The sequence below is a fragment of the Macaca nemestrina genome, chromosome 3 (genome assembly GCF_043159975.1).
Source record: "Macaca nemestrina isolate mMacNem1 chromosome 3, mMacNem.hap1, whole genome shotgun sequence".
Classification (NCBI taxonomy): domain Eukaryota; kingdom Metazoa; phylum Chordata; class Mammalia; order Primates; family Cercopithecidae; genus Macaca; species Macaca nemestrina.
In genome coordinates, this window is record NC_092127.1 from 89,411,069 (window position 1) to 89,434,591 (window position 23,523).

General features: G+C 43.3%; 1 protein-coding gene and 1 long non-coding RNA gene across 3 annotated transcripts; one reads left to right on the forward strand and one right to left on the reverse strand.

Moving 5' to 3' along the window:
* Positions 1 to 1,936: 1,936 nt before the first annotated feature.
* LOC139362360 (uncharacterized) lies at positions 1,937 to 9,853 on the reverse strand. The gene is made up of 3 exons (XR_011621147.1): positions 9,597 to 9,853; positions 5,560 to 5,663; positions 1,937 to 5,473 (listed from the first exon to the last, which is right to left on the reverse strand). It is a non-coding gene; the product is annotated as an uncharacterized lncRNA (long non-coding RNA).
* On the forward strand, positions 5,659 to 22,862 carry C3H4orf54 (chromosome 3 C4orf54 homolog). 2 transcript variants are annotated; one of them, XM_011749229.3, is made up of 3 exons: positions 5,659 to 6,058; positions 9,176 to 14,636; positions 22,645 to 22,862. In XM_011749229.3, the coding sequence occupies exon 2, from the start codon at positions 9,207 to 9,209 to the stop codon at positions 14,598 to 14,600; it is 5,394 nt and encodes a 1,797-aa protein (XP_011747531.2). In that variant the 5' UTR covers positions 5,659 to 6,058; positions 9,176 to 9,206; the 3' UTR covers positions 14,601 to 14,636; positions 22,645 to 22,862. The 2 variants fall into 2 exon arrangements, with proteins under 2 accessions (XP_011747531.2, XP_011747528.2); XM_011749226.3 differs by lacking the exon at positions 5,659 to 6,058 and adding an exon at positions 7,831 to 8,342.
* The last annotated feature ends 661 nt before the right edge of the window (positions 22,863 to 23,523 follow it).

Genomic DNA, 23,523 nt, shown 5'->3' on the forward strand with positions numbered 1-23,523 from the left:
GAGTTTGCTGGGGGAGGAACCTATGACTAGAGCTTAGTGTGAGCAGCCCTGGAGGTTCAGGTGGGAACCAGCTCATATGTGTTCTTGTAGCCTGAAGTAAGGGGATTGGGCTTTACCTAAATGAAATGGAAAGGGGTTTAAGACAGGGAGTAGCAACCAATTTCTATTTGTAAAAAAATATTTCTGTCTGCTGGAGAATGGATTGTGGAGGGGCATGGAAGGAGCAGGAGGGCAGCTTGGAGCCATGTAAGAATGGTGACGGCTTGGACCACGGTAGTGACTCTGAAGATGCAGAGTAGGGAATGTGTTTGGGATGGACTTTGGAGGTTTATTTGAGAGCCTTATTTAAAAATGGGATGGGGATGAGCACAGCAAAAGGGAAGAACCAGGTCTAAATTGATGAAGTGCCACATATTAAAATGGAAAAGACCAGGGTAGAAATAAGATTTGCTGAAGGGAAAGTTGACATGAACAATGACGAGTTCAATTTTTGATGTGTTAACCTCTGTGACGCCAGTCAGGCATCCACATGAAAACATCAAGTAGCCCATGGGATATGTGAGTTAGAATTGAGGGCACTGTTTAGGCAAAGGCATAAAAATTAGCAAGCAACCATCAGCAAACAAAAAATGTTTAAAACAAAGGGCCAGGATGAGATCAACGAAGAAAATAATATAGATGAGCAGGGGCCAATTAGTCAGCAATTCTTTATTGTGTGCTCCTTATGTGAGAGGCACCCTGCCTCGTCATTTTTGACAAACAAAGATGTATAGGAAAATATCTTTATCCTCAAGAGACTTACATTAAAGGTGAAAGGAAAAATACATACAAATGAAAGCAAATGTCAATAAAGCAATCAAAATGTATTAGTCCAGAGAGTAATTACTTTGGGTATCGAGAATAAGAGTCATTTTGTGATGGTGATGGTAGTCTGGGGAACCCTAGATGGGGGGCTGGTCTAGGATTCAGGGGGATTGTAAAACTTCCAAAACTAGATGGTTTGTATACATGTGCTTTTTTTTTTTTTTTTTTTTTTAAAGAGTGAATTGTGAAATTCTCAAAGGGTTTTCTGAATCAAAAAAAGGATTAGAGGCATTGCCGTCGGAGATAAATTTAGTCTCAATCTTAAAAGGATGGGTTAAATTATAGAAGGTACAGAGAAGAAGGAAGGATATTTCAGGAAATGGGGAGAGCACAAAGAAACTTCCTGAGATAAAAAGACATTCAAGGCATCTGTGGGAATAGTTTTAGACACTGTGTTTGGGACACGGGATTTATATAAAGCAGCGAATAAAATAAAACTAGAAAAATAGTTGGGAACTGAAATGGGGGACAACCTTAAAGAAGAACTAAGGAGATTTAATTTTCTTCTACAGTCCATGGGGAATTATTGCATTCAATTCAGCTAAAAAATATTGAGCATCTGATAAATGTAAAACAATGTGTTGTGTCCTGGTGTGTGTGTGGTAGGGGGTAGAGACTCACATGTAGTAGGAGAAGGGTTAAAATTTCCCCATAGCATAACAATAGTTAGCAATTATTAGCATTTATTCAGTGCTTACGATGGGCCGGGTTCTGTACTAAGTGCATTAAATGTATTCTGTAACTTAATCCTCACAACATTATTGAAGTGGACCCTATTAGGATACAAGGAAGCTAAATTTCATGTCCTTGGTTACATGACTAGGAATGGTGGAGTCACTATTCAAATTCAGTCACTATTCAACATTCAGTGCCCATGCCCTGAATGTTGTCTCTGACTCCCTGCTTCTCACACCAGGGGCATTGACACCTCTAGAGGCACTCTGCAGTGTACAAACTGGCATGTGAGGGGCAAAATAAATATTGCATATTTTAATAAACCATAAACTTCTTTTGAAGATTTGAAATATATACATATGAAAACAGACATGATTGTAAAAATCACATGAATTCTTAATGACCATATTGTATAACATTTATTCAGAAAAGTGCACAATCATAAGGATACAGCTCAATATACTTTCGCAAAGTGAATGCAACCATGCAATTGCCACCCAGATGAAGAAATAGAACATTATCAGCACTCTAGAGCCCCAGAGTGCTCTCTGACACTGTAACTAAAATTAACCACTATCCTGATTTCTTACTAATCACTGATTACTTTGTCTTGTTTTAGATTTCTATATAAATAGAATCATATAGTATGTTCTATTTGCCACTGACTTCTTTTCCTTAAAATTATGTTTGTGAGATTCATTCTTGTTGTTACATGTGACAGTAGTTTGTTGATTAAATTCACATAATTTTTAAGATAAAATATGATGTCACAATGAAATTTTTTGCCTTTTAAGGGAATATACAATAATTTTTTGAGAATGCAATTAAGTCTCCTCTTCCTTCTGGTCACTCTAATGACAAAGTTTGAACAACACAAGAGCAAGCCCTGATTTGAGGTCAGGAGAAATGGATTTTAGTCTTCCTCCACTATTCATAGCTCTGTGACTTGGGCAAGTCTCTTCTCTAAACTTCTGTTCCAGTAGTGATAAAATAAGGAAGTTAAGCTAAAATGTCTGTCTTTAGTCTACTCCATTGTGAATGTTCCTTGCTCTAACTCCAAACTTCAGCTTAGTTTGGGTTTAACTTTAGGAAAGTTATAGAGAAAATACATTTTTCCAAAACAAAATTATTTTTTCTATTATAAAAGAAAAGCACGTTTGTTTTAACAATTCAAACAACACAGAGCTACCTAAAGGAAAATGTAATAATGTACTCATCCCTTTGTTGAATTCTACCTTCCCAGACACACAAATATAACGTTAGTTTTGTATTTATACTCCCATAATATTTTCTATGCTGATAGAACTATATGCTTACTTAAATGGATGTTACTGTTTGTTTGTTTGTTTGTTTATTTATTTATTTATTTATTTATTTATTTTGAGACGGAGTCTCGCACTGTTGCCCAGGCTGGCATGCAGTGGCACGATCTTGGCTCACTGCAGGCTATGCCTCCCGGGTTCACGCCATTCTCTTGCCTCAGTTGCCCGAGTAGCTGGGACTACAGGCACTTGCCACTATGCCCAGCTGATTTTTTTTTCTTATTTTTAGTAGAGATGGGGTTTCACCGTGTTAGCCAGGATGGTCCCGATCTCCTGACCTCATGGTCCCCCCGCCTTGGCCTCTCAAAGTGCTGGGATTACAGGCGTAAGTCACCACGCCTAGTCTGTTATTTTTGAAATGGAATGGTACTAACACATTTTATTCTTCAATTTTCTTTTCATGGAAATCCTTTCAAGGTCAAAACTGTTCATTTTAATGAATGTCTGCACAATGTTCCATAGCATGCATTCACTGTAATCAATCATTTCTCTATTGATTGATATTTAAGTGTTTCCGTTTTTTTCTATCATAATGCACTGCAATAAGCATCCTCATGCATATAATATTAAGCCCTCATAGTTTTTCTCATTTTGTATGATAGATAAAAATGGTCAGATTGTTTTCTAAAAAGTTGCTCTAAATTGCATCTCAGTACTTGAGGTTTCTGAAGTTTTGAATGTGAGATTTAAAGAAAGGTAAGACATGATGTCTTAAATAATTTTCAAAAATATTCATAGAAATAGAAAGCTAAAAAATAAAATATTGAGTGTATCTTTACAGGCTCGTGTTTGAAATTGCTGAAGTCTGAAATCAGATGTATAGGGAGAAGAAACATTTTCCAAACTAAACAGAAACAGAAACATGGTTTTAGCCCCCAAAATGCAATATCAAGAATTAAAAGGCAAAAAACAATTATTTTTTAAAAAGTCACAGAAATAAGTCATTCATGTGATTCTGTACACAGGCAGCTGAGCTGGCTGCTTAATTAAACTCTGCTTCAACATCAACCTGAAAAAACTTACAGCAACTTCTGAAAGCCTAATGAGGCAGCTCTTCTGTCCTGCCCTCCACACTGGGGAGAGTATCCTTGGCCACTCACTTCTCTGGGCCCTATATCATTCATGCTGGGATAACAGACAGAGGTCTTGGATAAGATGGACCAAGATTTAGGATTAGGCTACTTGAAATTGCCAGTATTATATAGAGAAAGAAAGATTTGTTTGTCCTGTTGATGTTTCATTCTGAGGCTGGTCTGGAAGCAATAATTTTCCATTATCCAGCAAAATCTGAAACACCAAAACTTCCACAACTCCCTTAAGAGAAAGCCAGATGAAAACTATTATCTGGGACAACAAGTCAGGTGCTAAGAGGAAAAAGAGGGGCAATGGGAGTGAGGAAAGGGAGGGCAAATGCCTAAGAGACCATTCAGAGAGGAGAAGGAGCGGGAGGGAGATCAGAGAGGAGTGACTCCTTGATATACAACCTGACTCAAGGGGGAAGGTAGCAAACATTTTTGCATCACCTCTGGCTTCTGTGTGCAGGTTTGAGTGGCTGTTAGTAAGGTTTTATTTCTGGCGGTGAATTGTTTCTTCCTGTCCTTCCAAGTTTTAATGGCATAGCTAAGGGGTTACATCTACAATGTGTATGGCATGATTCTACAATAACGTGCTCTTCTTTGCACAAGAAGATAGTGCTACTTATTTATCCTCGTAGTACATGCTGTTTTTCTATTCACAGGGATAGTTTATACTAATTGTGCCACTCCATTTCCTTGGACTCCATGGTGACCAGCTGTTCCCGTGTGCAGGCAGCTGGTTGAGGCTGTGAAACAGCTAACTGGCCAGCAGTGGGCACGACCCTGTGACCTCCACCAAATAGGCTAAATGCTCAATCATCAACTTAGCCTGAGCTCCAGTCACTCAGAGCCGGGTTCTAATCAAGGCTCTAGCACTTACTGATTATGAAAAGTCATTCAGGGCACGTGTCTTCACTCAGCCTCCAATTCTTATCTATACCTGGGAATAATAGTTGTTCTTTCACAGTATGTTTGAGAGGACTAATGAGCAAAAATATGTAAAGCATTTACCCCAGTAGACAAATAAATAATAGTCTTTGGCACCCTCAGGAAAAAGATAATACAGTACCTTTCCTTCAGATATAATTCTTTTGCATGCCTCCCTTGGCCAGGAAGAGAAACAGCTGGCCACCCTCTGAGTATTAAGCTGTGGCCCACGGAAGAGACTCCTTTCCATCAGTGTGTGTGAATACCTGCACAAGAGTCTATGGAAAGCCTGACATAAAATTTAAGATAGTCAGAGAATATCCCTCGCCCATCACAGCCCAGAAAATCCTGAGAATGTCTGTGTTTGGTAAGTCCTTTTTCTGACCCCTTATTTGAGTCTGAGTTTGACTCTGTCTTCATTTCTGGTCTAGCGCTCTACCTTTGATAAACTGTTCTTCCTTTTGAATAACATATTTATTTGTCCTATTATGCCACTGTCAGAGACCCTAAATATAACCGTGTCCTTTTACCAACTGGTGGATAGTCTGGCCTTCATTCTTTTACATACCATCATCTCCAACACTTTCAGGGAATGCTAAGAAACTTTCTCTGCAGAGATAAAAATAATGATACTGAGTCATTGCCTTTGTTACTCTTTGAATTCCCATATAAAGTTATCAACTAAGTGTACCTACCCTGGTCTAGCAAGTATGCCTGCTTAATATGGTTTAATGCTGGTGACATTAGTCACTGTTAATTGCTCAAGAGTTGAGATCAGGTAGGCAATCACTGAGTTCATCTGTAAAAAAAAATGACTGTAGTCATATTAAGGAATAAAAGGCTCAATGGCTACCTAATAACTGCAAGTTATTTCAACAGAACTGACAGCATCCATTTTCATAGTAACATATACTACAGCAGAACTCTGAAAATGCCAGAGGGCAAGCAGTTTGGAGTTCTTAATTGTTTTACTTTAGCCTTTATCGTTTTTCTATTTATCAGTTGTTTTTGCTTTGAATAGAGTCTGTTCTATTAAAATTTTTCAGCTCATACGGTTTTTAAAGAGAATTTGTGGTTTGAATTAAACCCGACTGGAAATTGACTTCATTTAAAAAGATTTCTCTGTAAATTTTTTCCTACACTGGCATTCATTTAGATAGAAAGCAGTAAAGGAGCCACACAGATACTTTGGAGGTAAGTACTACTGTCAGAACGATGTTCTCTCTTTGCCTCTTGGGGAGTTTTAACTAGGACTGTGCTCTGTGGAAGAAGCAAGATGCTGGAGGTAGATTTTCAGAACTTTGGGTGTTAAGCAATTATGTTTTAACCTACACTTACGGCATATGACCTTCCAATTTTGCAGTGTGCCAACTGCAGAGAGAAACTCTGCTGAAATCTGTTGTCATGACAGACAAGGCCATATGAAAAGTGCTGGAAAAATTCCTCCTTAGACTATAATTGCCTTGATGGGCAGAAACTCTGCCTTCTATTCCACTATGGAGTATGTATGCGCCACAGCCCTCAAGGCTGTGTTCAGGGTTTATCGTCCAAGACACGGTTAGCCTCAAAGCAAGATTAAAATGGGACATTGAAAATATTTGGCTTGCCTGAAGGAGCCAACTATATTTTATTTCATTTTATTTCTAGGATTATGATCCTTAATCCCTGAGTAGATAAAGTGTACACAGTTTTTTGTTTTTTTTTTTTTTGAGACGGAGTCTCGCTCTGTCGCCCAGGCTGGAGTGCAGTGGCCGGATCTCAGCTCACTGCAAGCTGTGCCTCCCGGGTTCACACCATTCTCCTGCCTCAGCCTCCCGAGTAGCTGGGACTATAGGCGCCCGCCACCTCGCCCGGCTAGTTTTTTGTATTTTTTAGTAGAGACGGGGTTTCACCGTGTTAGCCAGGATGGTCTCGATCTCCTGACCTCGTGATCCGCCCGTCTCGGCCTCCCAAAGTGCTGGGATTACAGGCGTGAACCACCGCGCCCGGCCCACAGTTTTGTTATATGAAAAACCACAAAAAACAAACAAGTTATGTGGTATATTTGTAGTCATGCAGATGAAATGAAATTGCCTAGTGGATAAGTGGCTTCCTTCTAATTGTGAATCTGGGTGCCCTGTAGAGTATTTGAGCATGGAAGTCAGTAACACTGTGTAGCATAATGGTTAAGGTCCAAGCTCTGAAGCCAGACTACCTGGGTTTGAAGTCTGTCACATCATTTCTTAATATCATTCTGCCTCAGTTTTTCCATCTATAAAATTAGAACAATGATTACACCTAACTCACCAAGTTGTTAGGGGGATCAAATAAATTAATACACACATTTAAAAATGTTTCAAGTAGTTCTTGGCACATAGTAAATGCTCTGGAAGTCTTAGCTGTGAATATTGTAATTACTATCATTAAGAATCTAAGGGCTGGGCACTGTGGCTCATGCCTGTAATCCCAGCACTTTGGGAAGCCAAGGCAGGTGGATCACCTGAGGTCAAAAGTTTGAGACCAGCCTGGCCAACATGGCGAAACTCCATCTCTACTAAAAATACAAAAATTAGCTAGGCATGGTGGGGTGCCCCTGTGGTCTCAGCTACTAAGACTTGGCTGAGGCATGAGAATTGCTTGAACCTGAGAGGCAGAGGTTGCGTTGAGCCAAGATCGTGCCACTGAACACCAGCCTAGGCAACAGAGCAAGGCTCCCTCTCAAAAGAAAAAAAAAAACCCTAAGATTTTGTGGTATTAAACATGGTTCTCTATAATCAAAAAGTTGATTGCACATTTAGCAAGTTCTCTCTCTTTATTCTTTCATTCTCTTCCTTTGTTTCTTTCCTTTTCCTTTCCTCTTTTACTCTCTTCACCTAGATCTCTGGCTTTATGTCTGCATTCTGATTCTTGGTATTTTTAGTCTTGCCTTAAGTCATACTTTTAATGGCAGTGGTGTGGGCAGAAAGGAGTTGGGAGGATAATGGCAGGCCTGAGCTGTCCACAGCCCAAGTATGAGAAGGTAGATGCTTCAGTTGTTAGGGGCTCCCACTCCATACCTACCCACATGCCTATTCGGAGGAAAGAACATTTTTCTGTGTGGAGGTGGCATTCATGTTGAAAGGGGATGGTTGATGGTGTTATTTTTGTTCCCCACAAATGTGGATGTTTAAAATAGTGCTTTATTCAATCGGCATAAGTGACACATAGACTATGTATAGTGGTGGAACTGGGCCTGGCAGGTGACAAGGGTCAGATCTCACCAAAATCAAGCATCATGGTTCTCCACCGATAGTACCCAAGGAATCAGCTCTGAGGATGGCCAGCACAGACCCCCATCTTAAGTGGACTGGCAAATTTGTTTGCACAACTACCGAATTGTCTGAAATGGAGGTACCTCAGAGTCAGTGAACTGGGATTTTGGCTTCATTTCCATGGGTCATGCCAGTGGGTCACATTTCCTCTCTGAATCTCCCTCCAAGCTGCACTGTACTCTTGAAGGGTAAGTGTATTGGTTATTATTTTGCTTTTTGACTCAGTGCCCTGCAGCCTGGAATTCAGCCAGTGTAACTGAATCATGAGGCTGCAGCTCAGGCTATATTTAATTGGAGGTTTATTGTCTTGCCATGGTTCTACAAGTTTAGGGATCTTTTTTCAGATTGATTAAGGCACTGTAGGGATTTGAAGTAGTGTCAATTTTGGCTCCACATGTCCTTTTTAGTGACTATAATGAAAAGTTTACTTAAAGTGTTAAGTTTAGTTCTTTGAAAATTGCCCTTTTATAATTTGAGTCACCACAGTAAGGATTCCAGGAGAGATCCTTTTGAACCAAACAGGTCATGTTTCATAGAGTGTAACTTTGGGGGAAAAGGGATGGAATGTTCTATTCCTATGAAAAGTTTTACTACCAAAACTCATCTGATTTGGCTCTCCAAAGAAAAAGAAATGCATAGATTTTGAGGCGAATATAAAGCTACCATATGTACCAGGGAGACTTTGAAATATTTCCAGAGTGTCCTTAATTCATTTGAAATGCGTGAAAATTTTGAATTTTATTTAAGAACAAGTGGGGGGAACCATTTAATCAAAAACATGAGAGTGAAAGATGGCTGTGAGGAAAGAATAATTTCATACTTGCTAGACATCGCTATAATAGATTACATAGAACATTTGGCTGATTTGAATTAGAACCCACATGACTCCTCCACCCCCAACCTTCTCTTTTCATCTCATTAGAGCCTCTTCTTTTTACCCTCAAGTGTGGTTTCGATATGACTAGGGAATGGACACTAAAAATATTTCTGGAATGACGTGACCCTCTCTCGCCCCATCCAGGAAAGGGACAAGGCTTCACAAGAAACAGCACATGCTTTCCTTTCATTTCTGGGAGTCCCGGGGTCAACCTACAGATGCTGCTTCTTCCGTGGCCGATGGCATTCAGACTCCTCGCTGCTGCCGACGGGGCCAGGCAAACAACTGGACAGGACAGCTCAGCTACAGAACACTGGCCACAGTCTCGGCCAGAGCAGCAGCCCCCCAGCCACAGACCACCTCCACCGCCCCATCCGGGAGCCTTCCCACCTCCCTCAGGCTTGCTGCCGCCCCGCCACAGGGGCTGAAGAACTGGGAGGTGGTGGCAGCAGTGGCAGCGGTGCCTACAGCCTTGGGGCCAGTCCAGACACGTGGGACCCTGCTTCGGGCAACTCTGCAGCCCCTCCGGGGCGGGAGACGGACCCAAGGCTTCCCCAGTGCTCACCATTGTCTTTTCCTGTCGCTGAAACCTGGGCAAGGGCTCATAATGGAAGCTGCCCCTCCTGAGCTGAATTCGAAAGCGAGACAGGCGGAGGTAGGGGACGGGGTGAGCAGTGCTCAAGACAGCCAGGAGCTCAAGCAGCAGCTGTGGCCACTTCCCAAGCCTTCAGCCTCCTCCCAGCGAGAAGCGAAATACGTGGAGATGTGCGCTTCAGCTGAAGTCCAGAGGGAGAGTCCCCGGACCATGAAACTTACCCTGGGGCACTGCCCTGGGGATCAGAGGGCCTCTAGGAGCCCAAAGGAGAAAGCCCAAGATGAACCCAGCAGTCAAAAGTGCAAGACTCCAAGCCCCCAGAACAATCCTGCCTCCTCCGAACTCTCTAGATCCCAGCATTCTGCCTCTGAAGAGGGTGGCAACTTCTCATCTTCCTCATCCTCCTCCTCGATGAACAAAGTAGAAGAGGATGGCCTTTCCAAAATGGAGGACTCCACCACATCCACAGGGGCTCTGGCCACCTCTTCTTCATCCTTAGGCTTTGAGAGTGAGAGTGGTGAAAGTGAAGGTTGCCAGCCCATGGGAGGAGAAGGAGAGAAAATATCAAGAGGAGGGGGAGGAGGAGGAAAAGGAGGAGGGGGAGGAGGGGCAGGAGATGGAACAGAGTGCAGGGACATTATTGCCAAGTCCCAGGGCAGCAGGGACCCCCCCAAAGTCGAAGAGGCTCACTACATCACCACCCATGAGATCCAGCTGAGTGAGGTGGAACAGGACATGGATTTCGACGTGGGACTGGCCTCCCGCTGGGATTTCGAGGACAACAACGTGATCTACTCATTCGTGGATTATGCTTCCTTTGGTGGCAGCGACGAGACCCCAGGGGACACCACCAGTCTGACCGAAGAGGACGACGACAACAGCTGCTACCTCAGCACCACTCCCAGCACCAACACCACCCGGACGCCCAGCCCTACCAGCAGCGACCTGGCCCGCCCCAATGCAGGCCACAGTGGCCGCGACACCAGCAGCACGGAAGTGGGCAGCGGCCCCTCTGACAGTGGCCCCACTCCCCCACCCACTGGGCCTGGCACTGCCCCCCTGACTGAGGCCTTGCCCGAGACCCCGGAGGCAGCTTCAGGGGCAGCCGCCGCCGCCGCAAGCAGCTGTGGGAGTGCAGCAAGCCAGATCCTCCTATCAATCAAACCGGCTTCCCGGGCTATAAATGAGCCTAGCAACGTGCGTGCAAAGCAAAACATTATTTATGCTGCCAAGCATGAAGGCGACATGAGCCTCCGCGTCTCTACAGCTGCTGAACACAATTCAAGTTCTCTGAAGCAAAACCCGGCTGCAGCAGTGGCTCAGGACCATGCAAAGAAATTCATTGCTGTCCCTGCTCGCCTGCAAACCAGGTGCGGGGCCATCCGGGCAAAGGAGCTGGTGGACTACTCCAGCGGAGCCTCCAGTGCCGTGAGCGAACTGGACGATGCCGACAAAGAGGTGCGTAACCTGACCTCCCGGGCCTTCCGGAGCCTGGCTTACCCCTACTTTGAGGCTCTGAACATCAGCTCCCGGGAGTCCTCCGCCACGCTCTCCGAAGTGGGCTTTGGGCGCTGGTCCACTTTCCTGGACTTAAAATGTGGGGGTGTTGGGGCCAGGGTGGAGCAGAGCCTCCTCAGGAGCAGCGCAGCCTCTGTGGCTGCAGGTCTGAGGAAGGGCAGTGGGGCCCGGGCCACTGCCGACCAGCTCTACATCCAGTCCAAGAAGTCTCAGACCAAGGCCTTGGAGTTTGTGGTTAGCAAAGTCGAGGGAGAAATCAAACATGTGGAGACGCCCCTGTGTTTCCAGAAGCAGGTCCAGACGGGCTCGCGCGTCGTCACCCTTTTGGAGCCCCTGAATGTACGCAGTGAGAGCAAAGCCAGCTCAGCCCCTGGGCCTGGCAGGACCACCAAAGGCCCCGGCAAGGGTCCCGGGTCGGCATACACGGACGACGGCTCCGAGACCTCCGAGGGCAGCAAGCCCGCCTCCCGCTCTGATGGCCCCCAGAAGTCCAAGTTCGCCTCTAGTCTGCTAAAAAATGTCATTTCCAAGAAGATGCAGCGGGAACACGAATTCAAAATGGAGAGGGGAGAAGTCACGGATACATCCCACCACCTGACAGGCACCTCCAAGGAGACGGAGGGCGCCCCCGGGAGCGAGAGGCAGCGAGAGAGGGGCCTGCAGAGGCAGAGCTCTCGTCACTCCGAGGCCGGCTCCGAGTTCACCGTGGTCAGCGTGTCCGACGCGGGCGGGGAGGGGTCCGTGGCGGGCTCCAAATCCCCCGTCTTCAAAGCCAGTACTCCTCGCGAGCGCAGCGCAGGCCCTGGCCGGAATTTCACCGATGGACACACAGAAGTGTGTGAAATTAAAAAGAGTGCCTCAGAGACCGTCAAGGGCATCTTCCTCCGTAGTCAGAACAGTGCGTTCCGGTCATGGAAGGAGAAAGAGGCCGAGAAGCGAGAGGAGCAAGCCCCTATCGGGAAGCTGAAGCTGCCCAAAGGAGGCGACTGGCGGGCTGATCTCGGGGAGATTTCTGCCAGCAAGAACACCATCATGTCACGCCTCTTTGTCCCCAACATCCAGCAGACACCCAAGGACAAGCAGCCGGGGAAGCAGGCCACCAAGTATCCTGCTGCTCAGGCCACTTCCACGGCGGTGATCAGACCCAAGGCTCCCGAAATCAAGATCCGGCTGGGGAGTGTGCAGCAGCCGAGCTCAGACTTCAACATTGCCAAGTTGCTCACACCCAAGCTGGCTGGTGGCAGCGCGTCTAACCTGTTCAAGACCATCGAGGACAATAGCAGGGCACAGCAGAAACTCTTCCGCGGGGACAACCTAGAAAAAGTGCCTCATTTCCAGGTGAGAGACATCAGAGACAAGTCCAAGGCTCCAGGCCCCCTCCACCAGGTGAGAGATGTCAGGAAACTAATTAAAGGGTCAGGGGATAGCAGTGACAAGGGCAGTGTTACCCCAGAGCAGGGGCTGACTGGACCCAAATCCAGGCAGCTGTCTGCAGCAGCTGGCGGATCTGGATCCCTGTCTCCCATGGTGATTACATGCCAGGCTGTAGTGAACCAGAGGGAAGATAGCATGGACCGAGAGCCCAGGGAGAGCATGGGCAAAGGGGGCGGCAGCAGAGTCTTGAATTCCTCCTCCCCAGAAGGGACAGTCTTGGTTCACAGGGCATCTGGCAGGCTGCCTGTGGCTACCATTGCCCCCAATAAGCCCGAGCAGGGCTCATACCTGCCTGTGCTCAAGATTGTCTCCAAGGCTTCCACCCAGAAGACCCCAGAGAAGCTCAAGGAGGAGGAGGTCAAGGAGGAAGGGAAAGCCACAAAGCCAGCCCGGAATGCCCTGGAGAAGCTGACTGCAGCCGTGAGGTCCATGGAAGAGCTGTACAGCTTCAACAGGAATGAGTGGAAGCGCAAAAGCGACCCCTTGCCTATGATGATGGACAGCCACGTGCTGTCGCTCATTGCCAGTGAGGAGAGGGAAGGGGTGGTGGGTGCTGAGGGAGACCACGACAAGCTGTCCAAACGGCTTGGTGAGGTGGAAGAACGGGGCACAGGAAACAAAGCTGGTGTGGTCCTGCGAGGGGCCCCCATAGAACGTCTGCAGCGGAGAAACTCCAACCCCAGCGCTGAGAGTGTGTCTGCCAGGGCAGCGGCCTTTGAGAACCTGGCCAGAGAAAGACCCCGATCTCTCTATATTCCCCAAGTCCACAAGGATGTGGAGAGAACACAACCCCTGCAGCCCCTCCCACCACTCCCCAGCAACCGGAACGTGTTCACTGTAAGTGCCAGCAGCATCCAGAAAACTGGGGGTGTCGCTGGCAAGTTCCCACAAGGGCCTTCTCCAGAGAGTCCTTCAGCGGCTAAGGGCATCAAATCGCAGGGACTCCGGTCCCTCAAGATCCCTCCAGCCACCCGGACACCTCCTGATGAGGTGACCAACAGGAAAAGTGGCAGCAATTTGGAGAAGAGCAACAGTGACTGTGAGAATTACCTGACCATCCCTCTTAAAGGAAGCTCTGCTGCAGGGGAATTTCTTAGCAGGCCTGGGGTTTCCAGGGAGGGGCCCCCCAACTCCTCAGCTGCCACTCTCTGTAGTTTACCCCCACTGAGTGCCCGCAGTCAGGTCCCCAGTAGCTCCAAAGGCTCTCAGGTTAGTGGAACCAGCCGACCAGCTTGGCGTACCAAACCTGAAAACCCCCGGGAGACAGTAGCTGCCCCCCAAGGGCCCCAGAGCCCTGAGCATCCCCCCACCACCATCTACCACCAGCCTCCGCTGCCCTTCACTCTACAGGGGGCCCAGCCCCAGGTCCTCTGCTTCTCCCCACCCAGCATGCCTGCTCCTGCACCTGCAGGCTCAGCTCCAGTTCCCACAGACCCCTTCCAGCAGCCACAGCCTCAACAGACCCAGCGTAAGATGCTCCTGGATGTGACAACTGGCCAGTACTATCTGGTGGACACACCGGTACAGCCCATGACCCGGAGACTGTTTGACCCTGAGACAGGGCAGTATGTGGATGTGCCCATGACCTCCCAGCAGCAGGCTGTGGCTCCCATGTCCATCCCTGTGCCTCCCTTGGCCCTGAGTCCTGGGGCTTATGGACCTACCTACATGATTTACCCTGGGTTTCTGCCCACTGTGCTGCCCACAAATGCCCTGCAGCCCACACCAATTGCTCGTACTCCAGGAGGCAGTGAGCTCTCCCCAATGGCGGCTGAGCCTTCCAGCAAAGAGGCAGCTGCAGCGTTCACGGAGACCCCATACTTCATAGCTTCTGGTCAGTCTCCAGCCGCCTCATCCTCCTCAGCCCCAGCAGCCACATCTCAACTTGTAGGGGCCAAGGGCTTTGCCCAGCTGCATGGCAAGCCTGTCATCAGCATTACTTCACAGCCCCTGGGGCCACGGATCATTGCTCCCCCTTCCTTTGATGGCACCACCATGAGCTTTGTGGTAGAACACAGATGATGGGCAGCCACCAGGAAGTGGAATGAAACACTCCTGGTAAGTGAATTTCACTTTGATAATCAGGTTTAAGAGAGTAAGAACAATAATTTTTTTGTTTGTGTTTGAAGTAAGAGATTTACAACAAAGGAGGCTGTCTCTAAAAATGGATGTTTTGAGAGAATAGAACAAAACCACATCCAATTTACAAAGGGGATAATTTTGCCAGGATTCCCCCCTCTCTCCAGGCTTCAGTCCCCAAGGTCAGCCTTTGCCCTTTGACCTTTTCAGATTGCCTGAGTGTTTTTTCCCACCTGAGAGTAGAAGGGGAGTGAACCTCGGGTCTGTCCTTTCAGTCTGTTGTAAACGTTGTCAGGGCAAAGAAATGAAAATCCAGCTTGGATTTTGTGGAGTGAGCCTCACTCTGCTTGTGACAGCCCCAGGGACAGGAGGCACTGAACATCCTAGGAGGTCATTGCAAAACCCTTCAATCTGTTTGCTCCCCAGAAGTATGGAGAAGCAAAGACAGATGTTTCTTGTAGAAACATTTTCTAAAATCTGCAGAAAAGCTTCTTTCTCCTCTTGTATCTTCCTTTTGAAATTGCTTATAAAAGCCGCTGTATTTTTTAAGCTCTTGTTTTTCAGTTTTCAGATAATCAGAACACATTCTTAGGATGAGTTCAAGGTCTTTAATGTGTCTTACACACACACACACACACACACACACACGCACACACTTTGATTTCTATGGAGGATTCTGGAGCTGCAGTTACACCTTGCTTGAATGGAGTTGCTGTGTTTAACCCAGTCCTGTTCAGACTGAACACATTATGCTTTGCTGCTAATCCCCACAAGACTGTTATTTTCATGTCTGCATTCTTTCTTCAGAAAAGAATCAACTTCTACACCTACCCCCAGGTAAAGGAAATCAGAGTAAATAGATTCCTGACACCTAAGTTAATCCAAATGTCCAAACAGGAATCCCTGGAAATACAGTACATGGAACTTGATAGGAAGAGGGAGCTTTACTTGTTCAAACCGGGACACTTCAGGTCAAACACATGACAGGGCAAAGACACCTTCAGATATGAGCGTAAAGGTGTCAGAACTGTGTGGGGACAAACTTGCCCCTTACACTCCTGTTCTCTTCAGATGGGGAAAGGGTGATATTATAAATGCTTCTAGGACTTTCAGTCTTTGGTAAGATCATATTCTGAACCAAAAAAAAAAAAAAAAAAAGAAGAAGAGAAATCCTATTTATGCTTCTATAATAAAAAATAAGTTATTTCTCTCTTCTTCTCTGTTATAATTGAAAAGGAACGGGAATATTGTTGCTTTGTGCAATGAAAGAGCCTTCATTCTGGAGTTAGGATCATTGGATTTTGGAGTCACACAGCTTCTCACCAGCTGTGTGATGTTGGGCATTACAAGCTTTTTAGCATTCATGTGTCATCTCTAGTGGGGACAATAATATCTAACCCTAAACATGTATCTAAATATCAGATGATATAACAGTGTATTGCAAGCTAAAAATTTTGTTCAAATTAAGGGATTGTTACTGAATATTATTACACTTATTGGACTGTAAGACAACATTAGGCATTGTTTAAAAAACCCTTAAACCTTTCTCTAAGAATTCAGTTGAAAGCACAAGCCTCATTTTAGCTGCAATCTAGAAATACATTATTTTAATTATTCTTCTGGGAGAGTCTGCAACAGGCACTGTGTGATGATAACATATAAAGAGGGGAGGGAGAAAATTAAAGCCAAATAAGTCATATTTTGTTTAGTGTAGAAAATTAAAAAAATATTCAATATGCATGGGTAGGAAACTCAGAATTAGAGAATTAGTTTCGCAGAAGGAAAAGAGTAGCCTATAGGCAAAAGTATTTTAATCGCTTAGACAGGTGGTGTGTTTACCTAGGGCTGTTTGGGACCAGCTAATGCTATGAGACCTTTGTGCAAGCTGTGAAGGTACAGAAGCAAGGGGAAGGGAGGACAAGGAAGAGAGGAGGGAGGATTGGGCACACACTTGCACAGTATCCTCTTAAGCAGCTGCCTTTGGCCTTTCTCCTGTCTGTTGAGTCTAGAGAGATTAGACTTGGGGTTGTTTCCAATAGACACAGATATGCATTAGAGTTTTTAGCATTTGGGACTTGAATGGTGATATTTGAAAATTTTTCCCTTTTTGAAAGCACGACCTTTATTTTAGTAAATAAAGCCCTAAAGATAGACAGAAAGGCCAAATCTGGTTGGCAACTAAAGATTAGCTTTTTGTATGTAGGCAAAAGTTGACTTAGCCAAATTGAAATAATGAATTAAAAATTTTTCAAAATTCACGTTTTTGAACATTCAATACCACCCTCCAAAGAAAAGCCAGATGGATTTTTTTTTTAAGTGTGTAATTCTTATCCTTGTGTAAAAAATTGTAAGTACTGTTCAGATATTTCAAGATGCTCATATAGATGGTCAGTGTGAGAAATCTTGAAAGGTGATTTCAGGTCAAAATTTCCTTTAAAAACCAGACTTATTGCAGATATTTGTTTTGAGGTAGGGTAGATTTATGTGCTCTTTTCAAATGAGAATTTATGTAAATTATTTTTATCTGACCACAATATTTCACAGAGAAGAAAACTGGGACTTAGAAAGAAATGGTTTGCTGAGGTCCCCAGAGAATGAGACAACCAGGATGTTTAGAACCAGCTCTTAACTCCTGGGCGACACCATGCTCCCTGCAGACCACTCTGTGTTCCTTGGTGTGATGCATGGAGCAAAAAAGGGACAGTAAAGAAGGTGTAATAAGCTCTGAACTGGCAGCAAGGACACCTGGGATCTGCTCTGTGGTGGCATTTGGCCATTAACCATCTGTGTTTCCATTTGCCTCTCTGGACATTTGTAAAATGAATGTTTCAACAAAATGCGCTAATTCAACAAGCATGAATTACATGCCTACATTCCACCAGCCACTGTGTACTCCCTGTTGGGGCCATAAACCCACATACAGATAACACAAATTAGGGGCTTACACTCCAGCAGGAGACAAACTTGTACACACAAAACTACAAAACAAGTGTTCAAGAACTGTCATAACCTTTAAGATTCCTTCCAGTTCAAATAATAAGTATTTCATCATCTATTTTTAGCACCACATTGCAACAGGGAGCTTCACTTTTTTTCCTTCCCGTATATATTTGGACATAAACAGCTGCTGTTATCTTTTTCTGATTATTCTCTTATAAATGTTCCCTTATTAAAAAAATTTTTATAGGTGAGTTTTTCTCACTTCTCTTCATCCTGTGGTCAATATTCCAGTATTTCTCAGATTTTGCCATGCCACACCACATCTAAAAAGTAATAATATTGTTCATTTTATTATTATTTAGGACTCCCATCTCACATTGTGATTAATGGACAAGGCTGTGTACCACCTGGGACCCAACTGCTCAGGTGGCTACAGCAGTAACCCAATTGCAACACACCAGTGCACTAGGCACACCAGCTGCAAAACTTCACCACTTTCTTTTTCATTGTTGTTAGGCCTTTTTGTCTGTCTATTTTGGTTTTTAATGTTCCCTCTTCACATGATCTTTGAAAACTTTTTAATGAGTTTTTTTTTTTTTAAGATTTCTGTTATTTGAGGCACATGGCTATATTTTTCTCTTCCTGACATACTTTCCTGCCCATCCACTTAGATGCTATATTTTTGTTTTAAGATTTTAATTGAGACTTGATACTAAATACAATTTACAAGGGCATAAAGATAAAATAAATATGTAATATTAATAAAAGAAAACTTTCATTGGCACAAATAGTGGATATCAGCCTAAGGGAACTGCAATTATTTTGTTTCATTTTTATGTCCTTTTTCTCTTTTTACCGTAAGCCTTTGTTTCTTCATTTCTCCCTGTGTTTCATGTTGCTCCTGCATTGTTGGTCTTTCTTTTCTATTTACTTCCTCAGAGTTATTTCTACCCCCTGTATAGGGCCCCATGCATCAGCAACAGAAGTAGGAAGAGCAAGGGCTGGATTCAGGGAGAGCTGTTTTATTATTCTAAGGGGTCCCTAGACTGGTCCTTAGATTATCAAACCCAGTCTCTTTGTACTAAAATTCCAAGAGGAAATTGGCACATAGAGAGATTAAGTGACCCTTCCTTAGTCACAGAACTGGGACTCAAAACCTAAATATTCCATGCCAAAGTCTTTTCCTTTTTTAGAGGTGGAGTCACTACATTGCCCAGGCTGGAGTGAGGTGGTGCACAGGCGTTTTCTTCTTGCTGTCCATTTCTCCTTTTCCTTTTCTCCCTAAGGCCACTTTTCTTTGGAGTTACTTCCTGGTGTCTGTCCCACTAGTCTGTCTTTTTCCCATTGCCATTTACTTGAGAATTTATTTTCTGTCCTTTGCTTTTTTTTTTTTTTTTTTTTTTTTTTGCAACTTGTTCCTTACTGTGGTTTCTCATTTTCCATTCACTGCAACTTGATTTAGTTCAATGTGCCGCCACCTTACTTCTTCCCTTTTCCTCACTTTTTTTGTAGTTTGTTTTTATCACAGATTAGACCGCTTAAAGGGTAGGACCGGGTGGGTTCTCCAGCTCCCTCACCTGAATGTTCTTAAAGCATTGTACTTGCAGCCCAGGCAAGTCATCTGAGGGACAGGGACTTTGGTGACTCAGCGCATGCAGGCCAGGTAGCTAATCCACAGGCTATAACCTAGACATTTTATTTTCACTTCGTTCCATAATTACCTTCATGAATTGATTAGTTTATTTCTATTTTCCCCACTAACTTGGTAGTGACTTCCTCTCCCAATTATTGTATATAGCTGCCATTTTCTTTTATCTTCTTAATGTATTTTTTTGTTTTTGCCTTTTCTTTTCTCCCTTTCCCTTTAATTGCATTGTGGCTTTCCTCTAGCTTACTATTTCATACCTTTCTTCACAATTCCCCTGCCTTTATATTTTCTTTTTTAACTTACCTAAAATTAATAAAAAATGAAAAGTAATAGCTAGTGTGTATGAATCATTTAGTATATACCAAGACTTAACATCATTGAATTTCTAACACAGGTAGGTACTATTTTTAATCTCTGTTTGACAAATTAAACATTAACTTGTCCCACATCAACAGCTATTGAAATCCAGGCACTTGGAGCTCCATGCCCGTTCTTTTATAGATCACCCCCTTGTTCATTATTTGTCTTATTCTCTGCTTTCTGGTCTCAGTTCTTTGTTGTAAATTGTACCTCTTCCCTTATCTGTTCTTTGAGTCAGGACTCTCCCACTACCTAACTTCTCCAAAATTTTTCAGCCCTTGCATTTTTCCTCTCAGCCACATCAGTCCGCTAAAGGGTTAATTATATGAAACATTAAAGTCCTTGTGGATGGGAGAAGAGAACACAGTTGGCATTTGACTGGCTGCCCTGCTGCTAATTTTCCAAACTTCTGTTTCATTCAGAGGAAATAGAATCTTCTGGCCATTTTACTGCCGTGGAGTGTGTGTGTGTGTGTGTGTGTGTGTGTGTGTGTGTGTGTGTGTGTGTGTGTTGTGGTTTGGGGCAAAGGGCAGGGAAAGGGAATAAGGTAAGAAACTGACCCTGAATCTGTCAGTGTTCAGCATATACTAAAACTCTGTGTGTGCTTTTCATTTATTAAAAAACTAGCTGTCCTTAGAACACTGTATGCCCCAAAAAGAAACCTGAGCCAGCTTAAGGACTCCTAGGAGCTGTGGCTCCCAGCGGTGGGAGAATTTTTGTTTATGTAAAGCAGAAGAATGTGGGCTATAAAGGTAAGGGTGAAATCTTCTTGGATGCCAGTGAATTAAAGCATTTTAGTTGAAGGGGAGCTGTGTGGCTTTTACTAAAGCACAAGTACGTGTGCCTTGAAGTCAGGCAACCCCAAATCAGATTCTAATACTGTTACTTACTAGTCTAAGTAACTAATCTTACTTACTAGTCACAGTGTAGTCCAGGCAAGTGACTTGCTGTCACTGAGCCTCATTTTCCTCATCTGTAAAATGGGGTACATTTCAGGAGAGTAGTGAAGACTGAATTACAGAACCATGACAGAAGACAGCACATATACATGGCATGTAGTAAGTGTTCAAGTTCCCTCATAAATGCCTCAGAATCCCCTTATCTTCTCAGGGTCCTTCACCAGAGCAGAAAATCAGCTCTTATCAATGCAGACTCCCAGGGTAAGCATCATGGACCTGTGCCCAGGATTGCTCTGTATTTCCCCAAACCGGAGGCAGTGCCCACAGCTCTGCAGTCCTCTTTGAGCTAGCTGGCTCAGGGCAGGCCAGTTGGCTGTGTGTCAGGGTACTCTAGTATCCCCCAAGGCCTTCCAGAATGTTATACAACTCTGAGCATAGCTTGCCAGCTGTGTGTGGTGATTTTCCCCTCTGTCTGGGCACAGGCCGGCGTGGAGAAAGGGAAAATCTGACCCAGGATCCCTGTTGAACTCTGTCATGTGTTCTGGTCCTAAAACCGTGGGAAGTCATCCAGTTAAACTCCCTGGTGACACAGTGTAGTCATCCTTCATCTTTACTGACTTCTTCATGATCCATTCTACTGCAGCAAATGTTTGTGAGGCCTCTGACAGGTTAGCTATATTGGTGATTTTTATTACTTTGTCTTTAATAGGAATTGGGAGCAACTTTACTAATTCTCAATTTCAAATCAAATTCCTCTGAAATTAGTGTAAGCAGAAGCGATATTCTGTGAATATCCAAAAAGGCAGTATCTATACTATCAATCCCTAAATATGATCCTAGTAGATTGTATAACCAAATTTTCCTTCATTTCTCAGACTATTAGTGTCCTATAGTGCAATGTCTCTCTTGACTGTTTCTTTCTTTTCTGTCTCTCTGTCTCCCTTCAATGTCTTCTCACTGCTCAAGGAGTCTTTGCAAACCTTGCCTTGTGATAGGACTCAGCCAGAGTTGTTGTCAAATCCTTGGATCCACATTGAAATTATTCTTCTGAGTCCCATATTTTCTTTTCTCCCTCTTGTAATCAAATTTTATTTTTCTATTGCTGCTTTTGATGTCCTAAGGTAGAAAAACTTACATTTAGCAAATGAGGGGTCTCCAAATTCACAACGGTCCCTTTCATCTTGCAGGTCATTCCTCAATATAAAATACAACACAATAAAATAAACATGGAGTATATACATATGAGCTTAAAAATTATTCTTATGAACTTCTTTTTTAAAACACATATTTAAACAGGTTTGTTTCTAGATGACAGAATTAAAATGTCCCTTGCCTTGCTACTCTGAGTGCATATAATTGGCTAGACAGCTGTTATTTGATACTTTTGGGAGGTTATTTTTCACATGAGTCTTCTTAATCCCTAACAAATATTACCTGTAGGCCACTCTATTTCTGTTTTCATAATATTGTGTTCAAATATCAACTCCCAAATGTTTAAAAAAAAAAAAAGCTTACTTAGGCAAAGTTCTGGTAGATATGCTAGAACTTATGTGGAGATAGAGAGAAAAGGCTAACCTTCAGTAAGCTTTTAAACATGTCAATGCTATTCTAGAATTGATTTAACTAAGTTAGGTTCTAATCAGTACATCTTATTTTAAACAAAATGTACTATGTGAATTTCGACATAATTTAAGTACTGGTCATTTGCTTTACAAGAATTCTCAGTATGGAGTTTACTCATTTAATAAGATTGATAACTAAATTTCAAATATTTCCATTTAGCTTAAATATTTCTGCATGCTAATATTAGAAATACATCTATTATTTTATCTTTGCTATGAATGATTTCAATGAAACTGAGCATTTAACTTTAAAGTCATTTTTGAAGAGTTGATTAGATTTGATTCAAGTTCCAGTTGGGGCAATTTCTCGAAGTTGGCATAACGTTCAGTAAGTTCATAAACACATTTGCCAAGCACATTTTAAAATGTTAACTTCATTGTTGACATTGAAATTAGCCAAACAGTTAAATAAAATGGATTTTAATATTTTTTTTTGTTTCGTAAAAGTGAAATTTGCTTTTAGAACTAAAAATGTTTTCCTTGACTATGTTTTTTTTTTAAATTTTTTTATTTTATAGGAGCAAGACAAAAAGATGGACTATTCTTCTTTAATGTGGAATTTGCATTGTAATAGCACTAAGAATTAATTCATCTGGAAAACTTCTTCCACATGTGTTATTCTTAATTTTTGCTGCTTATAAGCCAAGTGTGTAAGTTTCTGTATTTTTCTGAACAACCCTCTTAAGGCAGTTTTTATTTTAATTTTATTAAGTTGATTGAATGGTTGCATTTTTTCCCTTTATGACTATTTCTTTTTATACTTCAACACAAGATATAAACTTTCTATTCACCTCCTTTCCCTCTGTACTTGTGACTAGACAAACAATTCCTTTGTTCCCATTGTTCAGTCAAAACATGCAACAGAATGGGATTGATTCTGTTGTGAACCAAGGTAGCAAATCAGTAATTTGGATCACGAATCTCCTTATAGGTTCTTGGAATATATCAAGACTAGCTGGCTCAGTTGTAGTACATATTTAAGTTTGCAATATGGTGGTCTGCTCTTTGAATAATATATCAGCCAAACCTACCCATGCTCTTGGTTATGCTCTATGTGTTATTTTATTAGGTTTGGCATAATTTCAAATGTGATTGTGAAAAATGGTGGTTTTAATGTTTGTGCTTTATTTTATTTTTCCCATTTGTACAATGCCACAACACTATTTGTTGTCTTAAAATAGAATAGCTTGAAATACTGGAAAGCCGATGATTGCATCTAAAATTAAGTACTTAGTCTCAGAAAGGTATAAAATATCTATTTTCCTTTAAGAATCCAACTATTTTTGTGGGTGTATAGCATTTTTCTTTTCTTCAATAATTCCCTCCATAGTTGCATACTCATGTCTCTCATGGATTGTTTGGAGTTTAAAGAGTGACCCTTTGGGGCAGTAGAGTAG

What these genes read in the sequence shown, in the direction of transcription:
- C3H4orf54 (XM_011749226.3), top strand. Translation starts at nt 8,275, where the DNA reads ATGGGTCATGCCAGTGGGTCACATTTCCTCTCTGAATCTCCCTCCAAG. An exon ending in CTGCACTGTACTCTTGAAGG is followed by an intron (nt 8,343 to 9,175) that starts GTAAGTGTATTG and finishes CGCCCCATCCAG; the next exon opens with GAAAGGGACAAGGCTTCACA.